General features: G+C 32.5%; 1 protein-coding gene and 1 long non-coding RNA gene across 7 annotated transcripts in view; one reads left to right on the forward strand and one right to left on the reverse strand.

Annotated features, from left to right (window-relative positions):
• ChAT (Choline acetyltransferase) overlaps positions 1–18,570 on the reverse strand; it is a 57,443-nt gene that overhangs the window by 22,296 nt on the left and 16,577 nt on the right. For all 5 annotated transcript variants that reach the window (XM_071892266.1, XM_071892264.1, XM_040722168.2 and 2 more), the window contains 2 exons: positions 18,145–18,325; positions 17,018–17,204 (listed from right to left, as the gene is read on the reverse strand). In XM_071892266.1, coding sequence (XP_071748367.1) covers positions 17,018–17,204; positions 18,145–18,325 — 368 coding nt within the window. The remainder of the gene's footprint in view (positions 1–17,017; positions 17,205–18,144; positions 18,326–18,570) is intronic.
• On the forward strand, positions 755–16,155 carry LOC121126816 (uncharacterized). 2 transcript variants are annotated; one of them, XR_005867207.2, is made up of 2 exons: positions 755–8,465; positions 8,879–16,155. It is a non-coding gene; the product is annotated as an uncharacterized lncRNA (long non-coding RNA). The 2 variants fall into 2 exon arrangements; XR_005867206.2 differs by having other exon boundaries at positions 755–8,306.

Raw genomic sequence — 18,570 nt, forward strand, 5'->3', positions numbered from 1 at the left:
AAAGTAATTTGTTTAAAAATGGAAACAGTTTACTTTCAATTATAATCTTTAAATTTACTTAATTTTTGTATAGTTAGAAATATTTTATAAGAACTGGATTCAAAATAATATATATTTTATCTTTCGAATACTGGAACGTTTTTTATCAATTGTTATTAACATTAATTTTCATCTATGTAGTTTCCATGTCTATTTAGAGTTGTAAACGATAACACTTAAGCTTTTTGACAAATCTTCAGTTTTAAGGCGGATTCATACAACGCTGGAATTCTACTATAAAATTTAGTTACAATCAAATGGAAAATTCTAGTAATAGTGAAATTATAGATTATGAGTGGTTGCGTATTATGTCGAATCTGCCTGTCTAGTCCAGCAGTCGGTAGGATACATCAAATGAAATATTCTAGCAATAGTGACGCAATAAACTATGAGTGGTTCCGTGTTTTGTCAAATCTGTCGATCTTGCCCAGCAGTAGGTACAATACATCAGACTGAAAATTCCAGCAAGCCCAATTTCATGATGACCTAACTTTGTATTTCTATTAACCATGATACATCTTTGTCTATTTTAAAAACAAAAAGAAACAAAAAAACAAAAAGAGCCGTTAGTATTTCTTCTTTTTAGAAAAAGAAGAGTAATAAGTGCTTGAAGTGGGAAGGGAAAGAGGAGAGAAAGAAAAAAAGGAAATAAAAGAGGATATTTTATATTAAGAAAAATAACTTGATTTTCATTCCGTTTCGTAAACCTAGCTGCAAAAGTATTTCGTACCTTTCTTTTCTAATGAAGGATTTCATTTTTTATTTATTATTTATTTCTACGTGGTTTCTTATTGATTGTCTTTTTGTAGCTGCAATATTTTTAAATAATTATTAATCAGCAAATATGCACATCAAATTTAATATTTGCAATGGCATATATTTGAAATTTATATATATTTCTAATTAAATAAATATATATATATATTTTAAATAGCCGCTAACGGTTCTGTGGTCCCTAGTAGGTATCGAACAACCTTACGATAGGAGTTAAAGGAGCATTCTTGAAACAGATGAAATGACGTCTCAGTTTCTTTTCTCCAGAACAAACAAATTTTATCTAAAGGAATTGGCTTGGATTTAGTCTTAAATATAGCTGACGTGGTCAACGTATCACGAAACCATTTTTAATGAAAGTTGGTATATATATTTTTAAATAATTATCGAGTTGGTGGATTCAATTACATTGCCCAAGTTCAATGTTTCAATTTGTCGATTGACAAGTATTGTTTAGTTTTCGCTATGGGGTGTAGTGTGTATGTTCGCTTTGATGTCAGAGTTTGTAAGAGCTTCCAGGGGGAGAAAAAAAATAGTACAATTTATGCTTTTTTCCTTGGGCTTCACAGGAAATAAAATATTTTTTGCATTATGTGACAATATGAAATTCTCCAGCTCAAAGTATCCTATATCAAAGAGTTGAATAACGGAGGTATGCTATCCAGAAAACTAATCCTTACTGATGAATTTGCTGTTTACCTAAAGTGGTTCGTTGAATTTAAGGGGAGGGAGAACACCATAAGAATGAACTTATCTGTATATAATAGTTCCTGCAGTTTGGCGACCAGTCAATCCATATGGGTGAGTCTAACTCCATAGTGGTGCCGTACTAAGTCCTTCAACACATAGGTAAAACCATTTAGTAAAGTAAAAAATATGAGATGATGTCTTCGTCTAATTCACAAAAAATGATCACATTTCTATCCCCTGTATTCGCTCTCATTTATCAATTTATTGGTAAAAAGTTAAAATGTTGCCAACCTTTACCTTAGCTACTTCTGGTCAGAATTGCTGAAGAGATTTTTCAAAATTAATAATGAGCCTACTCTTTTCATGTCTCTTTCGAGGTCCTTTATCTTTATTCTTCTCTAAACTAAAGTACAGGTAGGCCGTTGGAAAATGCTTCTTTTATTAATCTAATATAAAAACAGTTTCTAGTGTAATATATGTATTATTTTGATAAATTTTTTGTCCTCCACTACCATCTGGGTATTCTAAACCTTTTCTTAGTACAACTATGCTCAATATCAATATCGATCATTTTATGATCCAATTTAAGATGAGGGTGATAGCTTGCCTTTATTATCTTCTTCAATATAGAAGAGGAAGCAAGCCCCAAATCGATCCCTGTGGATTTTCCCCCACTTTTCCTTGACATGGTGTATTTTGGAATAATAATTCTGATGACATCATATAAGCTTAGCCTCAAGATGAGCTTAGACAGAATAAGAAGATTTGGGTAGTGAGCCTTTGAATTATACAGATCTACATTTAGATCACCAATAACTAAGGTTAATTTTTTTTGTAAGAATACAAAAGTGTGTGAGGAGAAAGGAAGAAATATTTATGGCATCATTCATTAAATAATACACATCTTCTTCTATCAAGATTGTTATCCTTCCTGCCTTTATTATTCAATACTTATATAATATTAGATGCTGATAGTCGATAGAGAACTGAATAAAATGCCTAAAATAACTTCTCCTTCTTTCTGGATTTTTGAAAATGGAGGCCCAGGAATTTGGAAAATACATACCTGATAAGAAACAGATGGCTTGTCGGATTTGTCGATATAAACGTGCCTTTAGTTCCCTGTCTATAATTATACACCACTCATTTCCCTCATCTCATATTAAGAGTATGGATATTCATCTATAAAATCAAGTTAACGATGAATACATCAAGTCAGACTTTAACTTTGATCTCAAAAAGAGGATTATTTCATGTAATATAACCTTATCCATTGTAAATCATCCTACGTTATAAAAAATTCATGGAGAAATACACGGGTAAATTCTTCACTCCCCGAGGAACCATCATTAATTAATGGAGGATGTTGGTAATGATGTCATTTATAGAAATACCCCCATTGTAAATTGTGAAGTTAAGATAATTTTCAGCATGTATAGAGTCTTCCACACTAAATTACGAAATGGAACTCTGAATTTTGAACGATCTAACAGTAAGTATTCATTTTTTTTAATAAATCTAATCATAAAATATGATTCTATTTTAGCTAAAATTATCTAGAATTATGATACCCAACTCATTACATGGCAAACATGGCATTTGTTTATTAAATATTAAAAAAAAAAAAAATGACTTTTTTTTAAAAGTAAATCATTCGAAATTGTAAAATAACCCTCTATTAGTGTACTGAGATATTATACATATTCCATATTTTTTTAAATGTTTTTTATTTCTTTGAATATACTTTTTATCGCCAATACATATAAATTATAATTAATTTTACGTGGCTAAGTACCACAATATTAATGCATGACCTTACACAAATAATAGCTGCTTACAAGAGTGGCGAATCATAGATGCAGCATGACAGAAAAAAAAGTACTATGTACTACGTTTCACCATAAATCATACTACACTATAATATATGTGGAAATAATAATAATAATAACAATTGATACTTATTTATTACTCCCCTCCCTTCCTATAATAAATCACGATAATTCAGTCTAAAATTGAAATAAGTTAAATGCTATATGACGCCTCGAATTGCTGTTTTTCACTTCAGTTAGACCATCATGTAATCGGGCTTGCTAGAATTTTCAATTTGATGTATCGTACCGACTGCTGGGCAAGAGAGGGAGATTTTGACGTCATAGAGAATAGAAAGAGTACCAAATACAAACACACGAAAGGCCAAAATTAAGAACAGGGACTATGTTATGGGCCAAGAGAAAGAAGTTTGGTATCCTTGGAGTGTGGTATTATACCTTGTGCAATAAAACTGTCAGTTGAGCATTTGCCATTTGTGATTCTCCTAACAACAGAATTGATCATCATTTTCCAAAGGATCCATTAAGGAAGAAAAAATGGGAAAGTCATCGAAAAGACGCCTTACTAAAGTACCCTCGAAATTTTTGAGAATAATTTGGAGGAAAATGCTTATAAAAGGGATTTGATGGGACTACTTTTAAAAAGAAAATTGAAAGAAGATACTACCCTTTCCAGAGGTATAATACTTGGAAAAGGATTTGAGTAAGCTCCAAGGAAAACGAAATGAATTAAGATAGTGGACCATTTTGAAGAAGATTCTAATGAAATATATTTGGAGATATTAGATAAATTATCCCAAACAAACGTGAAATCAACTTAAACACTTATGTTAGAAAAAGTTAACGCATCTAATTAAGCATGTGTATCACGGATTATACAAATTAGTAGGGCTTCTAATACCAGAAAAGATCCACTCGTTCTAGAACTCGAGTCACTAAGGAAACAGAATACAGATTTACACGAAAAAGGGAAAATACTTCAATCAGAAAATAGATCAGTAAAATCCAAATCTAATTTTAAGGAAGCGATGAAAGGAGAACTGGAAAACAGATTTACTAAATCTCAATGTGAACTTCTTATCAGTGGGAAGAGGTTTGGAAAATGGAATGAGGAAGGTTTTGTTGAAGGACTGATACTGACGTCTCTTTCTTCAAAAGCCTACCGTTACATTCAATCCAGTGGTCTACTTCTGGTTCTTAGAGTAACAACCCTCAAACTGTGGATCCGAAATTTTAAAACAGCTCCTGGAATACAATCAAATATTATTAAAATTATCGCTCAACAAATCAAATCCAACGAAACCTCAATTGGAAACTTAGCTGTGTTGTGCTTTTATAAGATGAAGCTCCGATCAATATAAAAAAAAGACCTTGGATGTGCCTATGCAGTAAATTTGGAAATACAAAAGGATATTCTCCAAATCATGATAAATGGAATTGGAACAATGATACAAATTTTGAGAAATAAAAATGGTGAAGTGGTGTTGCTTAAATCATCGGTTTTGAAGCCCTACCAAAAGGGCCTAAGTATTTCTTCAAAATCTTTGATATCGTTGTATCAATACATAAATAATGAAATTGACCTTCCATATATTTTGACATCTCGTTTAAATCAAGATTGTCTTGAAAACTTTTTTTCAAGAATAAGATATATTGGACGAGCCAGCCCACTCTCATCCTAATACGGTAGAGGCCACGGATCGATTTCAAGTACTCGTAATAAGTGGCTCAGAAATAATTGTTGCTCAGAATATTCTGGTCAGATCTGAAGGAGACCAATGTTTTGTTTCTATGTTTCTACAAATTATAGGTTGTAGTATTACTAATGCACTAATGTATATATACTAATCCTACATCTGCTTTTATGTCCTATTTTGAGCGAAGTAAATTAAGAAGATAACATAGAAACTTATCCTCAAATCAGTAAAGGTGAGATTGAGGAAGATATAAATAATGATGAAAATACAATAGCACTACAATCTAATGATTTAAATCATCCTAAAATCTGTGAAGATGAAGAATTTATTTATATTGCTGGATATGTGGCCAAATTGTTACATCAAAAATTTCCCACTCTGGGATAGAATACTTCCAGTATCTAAGTTCCTCCAAGTCCCTGGCTTAAAACATTGTGAAGAGGAGGACTGCTTCAACCATCGGAATCTTTTTTGGAATTTTGCGAAAAATAGAAAAGCATTTAAGTAAGTTTTATAGGAATTTTTTTGATACCAAACCATATGTGATGGATCAACTCATTAGCTTAATTGTGAAAAAAATCCTAAGGAAGAACATGAAGTTATAAAAAAACTTATTTGCACTCGTAAATTTATTAGACTAAAGCATATTAATATTGTAAACAAAAGTAGTATAAAAAGAAATATAACAAGTACGTGCGAAAAACTACTCATTTCATTAGTTAAAAAATAGAGACGGAAATTATATGTAGATTTTTTTTTAGCCTCATTATTTAATTTTAAACAATAAACTTTCGAAATGTGAGTGCCTGTATTCTAGAGAAGTCTAAAAACTTTGTCAAGCAATTCCTCGGCAATTGGACAGCCAACATTTTTTTGAAGTAAAAGATTTCTTATTAACACAACTCTAATGCTATTGGGAGTGAAGTTTTCTTCTTGTGTCAAATTCACAAGAGTCAATATGAGAACTGTTTGACTGTGGAGTAATCAGTTCTATTTCGATAAAGAATTTGTTTTAAGATACTTAAGTTTAATTAAATCATTAAATAACAATGCATATTATGATTTTTTTTTACAATGACCTATTTTTTTATGCTGAGAGTAAAGAAATAACACAATCTTTTGTTAAATTGAACTTCACACAATCTCAAAGGAGTCTTCAACTAGTATCTTCTATTTCATGAAGAATGCTTATGATAATTTATAGTTATCCTTACAAATAACTTATAAGTAATTACAATATAAATGGATTTAATAACGTGTCCTTGGATTGAATGATAGAATTGATGATGACAAGGCTGAAGAGTTAACATAGAATAATTAATAACTAATAAGCCTTCAATTTAATTTTCCTAGTGAATTTAGGTAAAATCCGACAATCTTCTTCGTTCCTCGCTGTGGTCCCCTATGGAAAAATGATCCTCTGTAGAAACTTACATTTAGCTTTATTTGCTTCACTACGACGTGGAAGATCCTCAGCGGGTTGAATGTTTTTTAAATGAAGACCTTGTCAAATTGTAGAATCAAGAATGTAGATTGTTTCTTTTTTTTATACGATGGAAAATGTAAACAAAAAACAAAACTACTTGTACACTATGGCGTCACTATTAAAAGTGTGTTAGAAGTCAAAAATCAGTCGTAAACACGTTGTGGTATAACATTTGTATTTTATTAATCTTAAGTTGTACTGGAAATATCACAAGAGTTGGAAGGTAAAATTGTAATCTATGCTGATAGTTTTGGTGGCTTCCTTTTTTATAAATAATAATTTTTTTAACCTTAAGTCTCAGAATCTTAAAGGGTTCTTTGTACAGGGGGATTCGTCTATTGGAAGAGCCCTAACATAAATATGAAATGTTCCAGACAGAAATTTGGGAATAAACGTAGGCTTTTCGAAGGAGCCAAAGAATTAAAAGTTAAACTCAAGAATATCTCAACCATTTCGTTTGAAGCTGGATAATAAACAGTTGTTTCTAAATGTTTACATCCCATAATTTAACTAAATCCTATAAACAATGTAGATTCGAATTTTTGCCTTAATAAGAAGTGATCCTCAATGGGGGGAACGACTGTACCGCCCCTTGATACAAGTTCTAGCAACTGTTTCGCTGTCATGTCTTCCATTGGAAGACTCTCAAGCTAACAGCTGAAACGTTTTTTTTTTAAATAGAGGGGATATTAAAATCGCCGTTTTTAAAGGAAAGGGCCAAATATGTCTTCATCATATACTAACTGGAGCGAATTATTTCCCCAACTTGTTTTAATTTACCAACAGGTCATTTTGTATATTTATCTATTTTTGATCTTTGACATATTAGACACTCTTTACAACAGAATCTCAAATCTTTTTTTATAATCCTCCAAACGAAAAGATCTTTCATTGGTTTAATTTTAGGGGATGCTACTGGGTGTGCTAGTCCATGAAAGGAATTGAATATATTGAACCCATAGAGATATAAAGTATAATGGGTTTACTCATTAGAATGAAGAGGACAATTTATTGAAGTGTTCAGCTAATAAACAATAAAGAAACATTAGGATTAAATCATTCAGTTATTATGTCAACACCAGTGTTTGGCGAACGCATTACATAAGCAACGCGTTACTGTAATCCATTACATTAGACAGTAACTGAGTAATATAACGTGCTACTAAATAAACTACGTTAATATTATTACAGTTACTGAGTCCGGTAACGCACGTTACAATCCAAGCTGTCTCACACGCGAGGTGTTTTTGAAAAAAAAAACCACACAGGCGCAACAGTCGTAAATAAAGAGATGAAGAAGACTGTTTTAAATCAACGCAAGAACAAGACGATTTGGTTTGGAGATTTCAAGATGGCAACAACGAAGGATAATCCAACATTTTCTAAGTGGTTATACTAGCACTATTTTCAATTTATCAGAGAAATAGACAAGAACCTGGCAGTAAGGTGCACTTAATGTGGTGTTAGGAAGTCTGGTAATAAGTTACTTATTACTTTTTACTCTACACAGAAGGTAATATTGTAAAAAATCTATTACTTTCAAATGCAAGTAACTAGTAATATGAAATACATTACATTTTGGAAGTAACTTGGCCAACACGGGGACTAATAAAGTGGAGACTGATCACTTATTTTGATGATTACACCTGGAGCCGAAAGATAAGTGAGGAAAAGCTGCATCTATTTACCTATGTTTAGTATCTACGTCACTACAACAACAAACAGCCATTTCATCACTAGACAAATGCATGATAGTATGACGTCATAACACAATCGTAACTAAAAATAATGGTAATTTTAAAGAGTAATTTAGTTCTAGAGTTGAAGCAAAGGGGAAGGAATGCGCACTTCGTGCTCCGGGGTGTGGATCAGGCTATTTTAATGAGAGCATATTGTTTTTCACCTTTTTACCGGTCCCCCTTTAAAAATGAAGAACTTCTTCCTACTTGGGTTCGTGCTATACCAAAAAATAGGAAGCTAACAAAAATTCAAGATTATGTAGAAAACATTTACAAAAAGAGGACTATAAGGAGGGGAGGACTGATTCCAATCCTCATAGGAAGGATGAAATGACTCTACGTCGTCGTTACACTAAGCCTAATGCTATTCCATCGGTGCTTGAGAACATTAAATAAAAAACATTAATAAAATCTCGTCCAGCTCCGACAAGTAAAACCTCAACTGTAGATTAACGGTCAAATTATTTCTTTCTTTGATTTTCAAGTTTTTTGAAATGGTTTATTAATAACTCAAGTACTCTTGGAGTTGATGTCTCCTTCTTACTAGTTCATTTCTATTGTTTCTGTGTATTCTTTCAAATACATATCAGGACTCTTATATAATATTCAATTATTATTTTCCAGATATAAAAGAAGTCTGGAGCATCAAAAAGAATTGGAAATGATTTATTTTGAAGAAAACAAAGTTTCGTCATAACGTCAGATAAAAAAATAACTTAGATTTTTCTTCTTTGCCATCTACCATCCATCTTATAGATGGCATAAATTACTTGTTTTTTGAACTTTTTATGGACTACCCTCTCAAATTCAATATTCAATCCAAATTTTTGACCATCTCTACTTTAAATTATGCTATCTTGATTCCATAGTCGCTCATAATACAATTCCACATATATGTTCTTCTAATAAAATTCCAACTCTTATCTCAAGTCAGAAATTTGCTTGCTTTTGTGAAAGCACTTCCATCTAATGATGTTCTACAGGCAAAAATATAATCCTGCATCACGTTTCTTAAAAGTCTTGGATATGAACAAGAGGAGGATCAGAAGAAAGTGAATTTTATTTCTAAGAAACTATAATTATTAACAAGTCCAATGAAAGGAAGATGCTACTCATGGAAGTTGCTTGCTATATACATGCTGTGGGAAACATGTTGTCCTTCTATTTATAAAACCATAGTAAAAGAGGTTTGCCTTTGTTTACCTATTGTTTTGTATTTGCAAAAATTATCTGCGGCCTTCAATTGAAATAATACGATATCTTCTTCTACCAATTTATATCTTAAGACGCTCGTTAATTCAATTTTTCCTGAAAATAGAAAAGTGCCTTCAATATTCGACGAATATTACCTCACAAAGGATTGAGTGTGTTGGGGGAAAGTCTAAAACTGATGGGACACCCACAAGAACGGTGCTATATTAAAAATGTACCAAAGAAATGTAATGCTATTGTAACAATGGGTCCAATTGTTCTAGCTTTTCTATATGAAAGAAGAGAGTGTGGGAAATATTACGGTTCAGTGACTTACCTGGGCCGTTCTAGGCCCGCTCAAATTTTGGATATGTTATAAAATATAAACATTGAGATATATTCTACAAAAATTAAAGCAAATTCGATTTTGCTGCTTGGCAGGGGCACCATTTTGAAGGCTATACCAGATACTCAAACACTTATTTTTTATTCAAATAAGATGATGATTATATATAAATTATAGCTTGTGTTCTATCGCCTCTTTTGATGTAATTTTTGTTGAAATCGTCTGAAACTGAACACACCTTTAAATTTTACGCCATGCACATATTCGTGATTTTTTTTAGTTAAAACCGGGTTATACTCCGAGGCAAGTGTCTTGACTAGTTATAAACAAACTCCAGCAAGATCTATATAGCAACAGTGAACCAACAGTCGATAATATGGAGAGACGTCAAGTCCAATTTTTGGAACTTTCTGTGCAGGGAAAAACTTCCACAGAAATTGCCAAGGTTCTGAACTGCAGCCGCACCACCGTTTACAGCGTTGTAGCCAAAGGGACTCCTGAGGCAACCACAAAATATAAGTCAATAACTCCAAGGTCGGACGAAATGGTTGCTGCCGTGAAAAATTCTGATAGAAATGTGAAATGTGATCTCATCTTCTTGGAGGACCACGATAGTCTTAACTCCGAGACGTACTGCCAATACTTGGAGGACAAAGTGTTCCCTTGGCCCAGGGCTACTTACGGGGACAGGTGGTCGTGGCATAAGGACGGTGCCAGCTGCCACACAAATAGCTTTACCCAAGAGTTTCTTCAGATCGAGACTCCAGCCTTCTTCGATCGGAATTCTTGGCTGCCTCACTCGCCTGATTGTTCACCAATTGACTTCGCAGTATTTGGGCTTTTAAAGGGGATGCTATCGGGAGTCCAATACAAGTCCAAGGACCAACTGAAGTCTGCCCTCAAGAATGCCTGAACCAACCTCGACCAGAGCTTCATCGCCGAGTCATGCATCAAGTTCCGGTCCATGCTGGAGTTGGTAGTGGAGAACATGGGTGGCCATATTGAATAGACATGTGTCTATGACTCTCATCTTTCATATTAAATCAATTAATTCGTCGACCACTTTAAAAATTACACAATTATTTAACTATTTAAAAAAAATTCTGAGTGTTCTGTTTTAGACGCGCACACATGTACAATTCTTTTAAAAATATTTCAAAGGAAATTAAGTACAAAAGGAGCCGTCTCAGAGATTCACAAGCAATATTCATAGTACTTTAGTTGGAAGGATTTTCCTTTATTACTGGAATTATCCACAGATTATGTGATAAACTCCGTCAATTAACAATGTAGACTACATAGTTTTGAATTTGCTTTAGATATCTAGTCAATCGTATCCCTTGGTATGGCCCTACGCCATTTGGTTAGTTTTTTTTTTTTTTTTTTTTAATATTTCATGTGGAATCTTTGAAAGTTCACATCCGGATCCTTTCTAATACCGACATAGCTCTGCTTGTATCAAGGAGTAGAACACTTGTACAGGATGATTAATTATAAATTGAGAATAACTGAAAAAACTAATTAACTATTGTAAACTACGTTTTCCTTATAAAACAGCCTCTGTGTGTGGAAAAAAAGTGAGCGGAATTTTGAGATGCACTTCCGGTTGTTTTGGTATTTCTTGAGATATCACATATTATAATTGAATTATTGTCAACAAAAGGTAACTTTTTGATATTGATAGAAGTGCCATTAGAAGCAATAAGTTAATTGAAATTCTAATCATTTTCTGTAGCTCAGCAAACTTCTCTAAATAAACTGCTGGTACACAATTGAGTGAACTCTTTGAAAGAGTTTTCGCCACGTTATTTTTGCAGCCCTTGACATGTCCGATGCCCCTTGTAAACTCTGCGATAAAAGTTTACTTTTTCACAATAAAGAATGTGTTTAAACTTTTCGTTTTATCATCCTGGCCATTAGACCCATCATTCTTTTGTAATTTTCTGTCGGTGAACCTGTGAAAAAAGTATAATGTTTTTCATTTAATACATGATTTCCCTAAAATATGATTAATTTGCGACTAATATAAAGTAACTATACTAATTTTTGATAAATACAACATAACAGTTATGGAAGTGAATTTTGTTGAATAAATACAGTGTAGAGTTTTGTAAAATCGAAATTGTTGTTGAAGTGAAAGTGAATATTAGTCAGAAAATTCGGGTTTAGTTTAAGATATTTATAACAATGACTGTGTATCAAATTAAGTTATAAAACTTCAAACTTATGCAAGTTTGATTTATATCCAATTATTTTATCCAAATTTGTAAGATCAGTTGTCTATGGTAGTTATTTTTTATGGAATTATCCATATATAAATATATTGAATAAAAAATTATGCATGTATTTATAACTATACTTGCGAATTTTGTTATTTTAAATATTGAGTTTAAGGAAAGAAAGAAAAATGACAGTTGGTACGAATATGAGTATCAATAGTGTTAATTATTTAGTATTCATAACAAGTAAGTCATTGAATGAATCTGAAGAACCAAATTGTTGCTGCAATCATGCTGACTCACCTAAAAAAAGTGGCATCCTCATATTTAGGATAAAATTTTTGCCGAAAAAAGAAGAACCTATCAAATAATGTACAAATTCAAAATCTTAGCAACTCAAATTTAAAAAAATAAAATAGTAGAAATAAGGCAAAATATGTTGGATTATAAAAATAACAAGAGATTCGGGAGAATAATTGTTCGTACTGAGACTTCCTTTATATTATTATAATCCCATGGTTTTGGGCCCAGATACCTTTCTTTTGTGCATGAATTGATTAGTGAAGTGTATATAAAGTGATATGTCTGTAGATAGAATGTCCATCGTTCCCATAAAGGGTCTAACTACCCAACGTGGAAAATTCAGTGTTGCATGATATTGATGAATGAGAATCTTTGGAAAATTGTTACACGAGAAGAAACAGAGCCTAAGAAGTTAACTGAACATGTTACATTTAGAATTTGTAAGGACAAAAGCCTTGCTATTGTAGTATTAGCAATAAATACAACTCTACTATACTTAGTCGTAGAAGCAACAGATCCCTCTGTGGTTTGAAGTCGACTGCAAAGTCAATTTCAAAAGCAAACATGGACAAAGAAACTGGAATTATGGAAGAAGGTAGTTGTTTGTCAGTTGAAAGATGGTGATAGTGTTCAAGGTCATTTCAAGAAGATGACTGAAATATTTTATGAGCTTGCTGTTATAGGGAGCTAAGTTGATAAGGAGGACAAGGTTGTGTATCTGTTAGCGAGTCTTACTAAAGAGTTCTTATTGCTTGTGACGCCATTGGAGGATCATCCTGAGATACCTAAATGAAAATAGTCGTGGAGCGGATCCTGAACACAGAGAAGAAGCATGAAGATAATACATCAAGTGAACATGAAAGGGGTTTAGCCACTAGGAGCGGACACTTGCTTAAATGTGTTGGTGGTGGAAAACCTGGTCACAAGAAAAGGAATTGTTACGGGGGAAAAAAAATTCCGGGTCAGTTCCCCAATGTGTTGAAGAAAGGTCATAAAATAAACAAAGTGGCAAGGTGTAAACGCTCTGAGTCAAGAGATTATGTACTTACAATCAACCAATTTGCGTTTTGATAAATTTAATTTAAAGGAGTAGATTATTGATTCAGGTGCAAAGAGTCATATAAAAACAATGAAGGAAGGGTCCATGAAGATCACACTTGGAGATTGAAGGTCGTTGAGAGTAATTGGAATTGGCAATGTTAATATTACGACTGATACTTTGGATAGACTATGCAAGCTTCATGATGTATTATATATACCAGACTTATCGTTCAACCTTCTAAGTATTTCAAAATCGTCTGAAAGAGGATTTTCAATTTCAAGGAGATCAATGTTTTATATATAAGTAAGATAAAGTAGTTGGACGAGGCATCAGAAGTGATGGTCTATATTATCATATATGTCGAAAAATGAATGAAAGAGTTAATATTTCCAAAGGGACCAATTTTGAAAAGGAGCATCGACGCCTTGAACACATGGGCGTATCTGGAATAAAAGAAATAGTTCAAAAATACCTAGTCAAAGATATTGGTTCTATTGAAATTACATCCCATTATTTGTGTGAACATTTGCATTGAGGGTAAACATAGTAAGAAATCGTTTCCACACCAATCAATGAGAAGAGCTAAAGATATTCTGCAATTAATTCATTTGGATTTATCTGTACGCATATACACTCCTTCACTGAATGGATATCATTACTTTATTACCTTTATTGATGAAAAATCGAAACGTACTTGGGTATATATTCTGAAGAATAAAGATGAAGCTTTAATAAAATTCAAGGACTGGAAATGGATGGTGGTGATGAAACTGGAAAAAGGGTAAAATGTCTATGTTCTGATAAAGGAGGAGAGTACATATCTAAAGAATTCAGTCAATATTTGACAGCAGACTGGTGTATTAGAAAGAATGAATAGAACATAAATAGAGTCAGTGCGTGCAATGCTATCTGATAGTGGTTTAGCCAAGAAGTTCTGGGCTGAATTAGTGACAACTGCTGCTTATATTCGTAATCGATGTCCTACTTAAGCAGTTGAAGGGAAGACACCTTATGAAGTTTTGAACGGTAAAAAGCCTGATTTGGCATATCGAAGAAGAATTGGATGTTGTAGTTATCTTTTATACCTAGAGAGACTTGTCAAAAGCTGGACTTCAAGAGTAAAAGAACGGTGTTATGGGATATGGAGAACAAGTAGAAGGTTATAATCTATATGAACCTAAAAGTTGAAAAATTTTATTTAGTAGAGATGTTATTTTTGATGAAAATGGCATATGTTTAAATGGAAAATGATGGTGATCCTGAGCTTGTCGAGAAAGTGATAGTATTTGAGAACTCAATGATAAAGCAAATTCAGAGAACGATATCGGTTGTCGTTTTCCTCATAAGATTGAGGATAGTGTGCAAAAACTCAGAAGATCTAGTAGAGAAAAGAAATAACCAAATCGTTTTGGAGAAAAAACTTGTGTTACAAGCAGAACCAAAGTCACTTGAAGAGGCTCTACAAAGTTCAGATGCAACATAGTGGAAGAAGGGTATAATGGAGGAACTTACGTCCTGGAAAAAAAGTGATGTTTGGGATTTGGTAAAACGTCCTGATTATAGAAGTATTCTAAAAACAATAAGGGTATTTGAATTGAAGAAATAAAATAGGCCTGAAATATTCAAGGCACGGCTAGTGGCGAGAGGTTATTCTCAAAGACATGGGGAAGATTATTATGAAACTTTCATTTCTATAATTAGTTGAAACTGTATAATTGCTCTTAGCAATAGCTGCTGGAGAAGGGCTTCAATTACATCACCTTGATGTAAAAACTGCCTTTCTTAATGGTGATATAACTGAAAACATGTATGTTGAACAACCTGAGGGATTCAGTAATCCTCTAAATGAAAAATTGGCCTGTAAATTGAAAAAAAGTTTGTATGGATTAAAACAAACACGTAGATGTTGGAATTTTACATTAGGTCAACATTTAAAACAAATCGGTTTTGAGCAGACAAAAGAAGATCCCTGTCTGTTTACTAACAATGAAAAAGTATTTGTTGCGGTGTATGTAGATGATATTTTACTCATTGGTTCTGAATAAAAATTGATTTATATAGAGGAAAAGATTAACCTTAAGTTTGCAACAACTGATGGAGAAACTACTGCGATATTTTCTTGGAATAAATATATTACAAGATCTTACAAATACATATATACCAGTAGTTGCATAAATACGCGGACTAATTTTTAACCGCTTATATCTCGAGGTTCCGTTACTGGAAATAAAAATTCTAGCACAAGTAACTCGGTAAATCTTTTGGCTTTGTTTTTTTTCTTCTCGCATCAAACAAAGTCGTTTACAATGAATGACGAGGCTAAACGTCATATGGTTACCACTCTCCTCCGTGCTGGTAGGTCTGTCAAGGAGATAATCAAGGACACTGGACTATCCAGGACTACTGTGTTCAAGGTCCAGAAGCTTGTCAAGGAGGGAAAAGATATGAAAGACCTGCCCATACCTCTGGAATGACTCAGGATTGGCTCGCTGCCAAAATGCCATTTTGGAACAAAAACATTTGGCCACCTCAATCACCTGATTTGAGTCCCCTTGACTACAGTGTGTGGGTGCAAATTGAGAAGAATGCCTGTGCTACCCACCCCCCGAGTTTGGACACATTGAAGGCCAGCGTCAATGAACAATGGGCAGCTATGCGAGACCATTACATCATCAATGCGTGCAAAGCCTTCCGCGGGCGCTTGGAGGGTATCATAGCAGCTGATGGCGGTTATATTCAGTAATTATATTACATTTTATACCAGAATAAATTCTCTATTATATAATTCTCAAAAAAAAAACGTCATACGAATTTTATTACACATTTAATTATTTGCCACAAATAGTCCGCGTATTTATGCAACTACCGGTATGGATTGGTCAGTCAATATTTTTTCTGAGCATATAAGAAAGAACTAGATTTGAGGATAGTAAAAGGTTGGAAATCCTGTAGCTTTAGAAACTAAGCTGACAAAAATTGTGGATGAAGAAATAGTAAAACCTGTTAAATATAGATCAATCGTTGGTAGTCTTATCTACTTACCTGCTCGAACAAGACCAGATTTAACATTTGCTCTGGCCAGTTATTGTGATGCTCCTGCATCCAAGCATTAGGTTGCTTTGAAAAGAATCCTTCGTTATTTGAAGAAAAAAAGTATCTTGGTCGTTGTTATCACAAAAGTTATAAAGAAGAGCTCGTAGGATTTTCAGATTCTGATTGGACTGGAGATCATGACGATAGAAACTCAACAAGCGGTTATATTTTCCTATACAATAAAGGACATATGTCTTGGAAAAGCCATAACAAAAGTCTGTTGCGTTATCGACTGTATAAGCCGAATATATGGTTCTTTCTCATATTACTATAGTTGTTTCTTTTTATGTGACTACTTGGATAGATACTACTGAGTACTTGATGCCATGAATATTAAACAATTGCGGATCTAATTTTTTAGTTCAAAAGTTATAAAAATATAATATTAAAGAAATAAATATAAATATAGTTATATTATTACCAACTTAATATGTAGTTTTTATTTATTTATAATATTTAATAAAATATGTTATCTATAATGGGTATTAATAGTTATTTTCACGTGAATTACATAGTTAAAACATATATAATATTATATTCCGAAATCATATAATAAAAACTTTACTCACCGTTACAAATCATGTTTGCGTAGTAAGAACCCCATTTTCTCCTATTACAAGTGGTTAAAAGTTGTACTTTTTCATCCATATTTAATTCTTTACGGTAGCGGGAATCGTTATATACAGACCAAAAATGACTGTATATATTTTGAAGACTAATCCACTCTCCAATCACTTTGACTTTAATTTTATATATCTATATAAAAATTCAAATATGGAAGCATAAAAATATAACTACTTTTTGAGTCTGAATGGAATTCTAAAAACTGATACGTCTTAACGAAAATGGTTAAAATGAAATGAGATATCACAAAAGATGGAATTTGTGTAAAATGCAGGGAAACTGCAGGAGTGAGACATATGCTATTGCTGAGTTAAGACCATTGTTAATATCATGTGCCTGTTTTATGGTTTTATTGTGAGAAAATGAATTACTGTTATAAAGAACAGAACCTTCTACTTTTAATATTGTATTAGTATTGGGAAAATATTATATTTATATTTAAATTAATATATATATATTATATTGCACATTTTTAAATCAATTTACACCAATTCTTCTTATTAGAGGGAGACCCCCCGATTGATTAAATAATGAACAGAAAAAGAAGAAAGAACACATAAATCAACCGTTTTTCATTTTTTTATTGCTATATTTAGTTTTTTTTCATTATACAAATCCCTTCTTTCGTTATCACATCTATCATGCGTGAACAAGCATACTTGTACAGACATTTTAAATATAAAACTTGGCATACTATTATCTTGGAACTTCAACAACTCTCTCTTTCAAAATGACGAAGTTCGGGGATTTAAAATATGTTTTATTCGTAGGAGAGAAAACGATTTGATAAATTATGTTTTAGAAGCACAATAACTATTAACGTTACCCCAAACAAGAAACATTTTAAATTAAATAACCTCCTTTTTTTTACAATAGTTGTTGAGGTTGAAGCTTCTAATATGCAAAGTTCTGGGAAATTAATTTTATGGACACTTATGATACATGTGGTAACCCACTTGTAGACTTAATATGAATTTCGTGACCTGGAAAATACGAATAATTACAGTTTCTTGAAGCCCAGCTGATGTACATTTTTTTCATTCTAACTATTCACATTTAGTTTGAGACTTACATGAGATTTTATCATAACAACGATTATTTCTTCGTCTTTGACTTGGCTTGAATAAAAATCAATATGTTCATCTTTCACGATTCCGGGCTTTCGATAAAAATTTAGCAAACGGTAGTATTGCTTCATACATAGAGGTTGTTTATTCCTTCTAGATGTTGACATTTCAATTTCAAGGGTATTCCTGATGAATAACAATGTGATATTAATGGTTTAGTTTATGTCTAAATATAGTGTGTATAGTGAGCATTCAAGCCCAAATCAATATATGAAACTCTGAGGATCAAAAAATTGTTTTCTGACTTTTTTAAATAACTTATTAAATATACTTAAACATAATCCATAGTTTGTATACCTTGATACTTGTGGTGGTACAAATAATTTATCATGTTACACACAATATTAGTTTCATCTTCGAAATATTTTTTC

Source organism: Lepeophtheirus salmonis, chromosome 12 (assembly GCF_016086655.4).
Source record: "Lepeophtheirus salmonis chromosome 12, UVic_Lsal_1.4, whole genome shotgun sequence".
In the NCBI taxonomy this organism is placed as follows: Eukaryota; Metazoa; Arthropoda; class Copepoda; order Siphonostomatoida; family Caligidae; genus Lepeophtheirus; species Lepeophtheirus salmonis.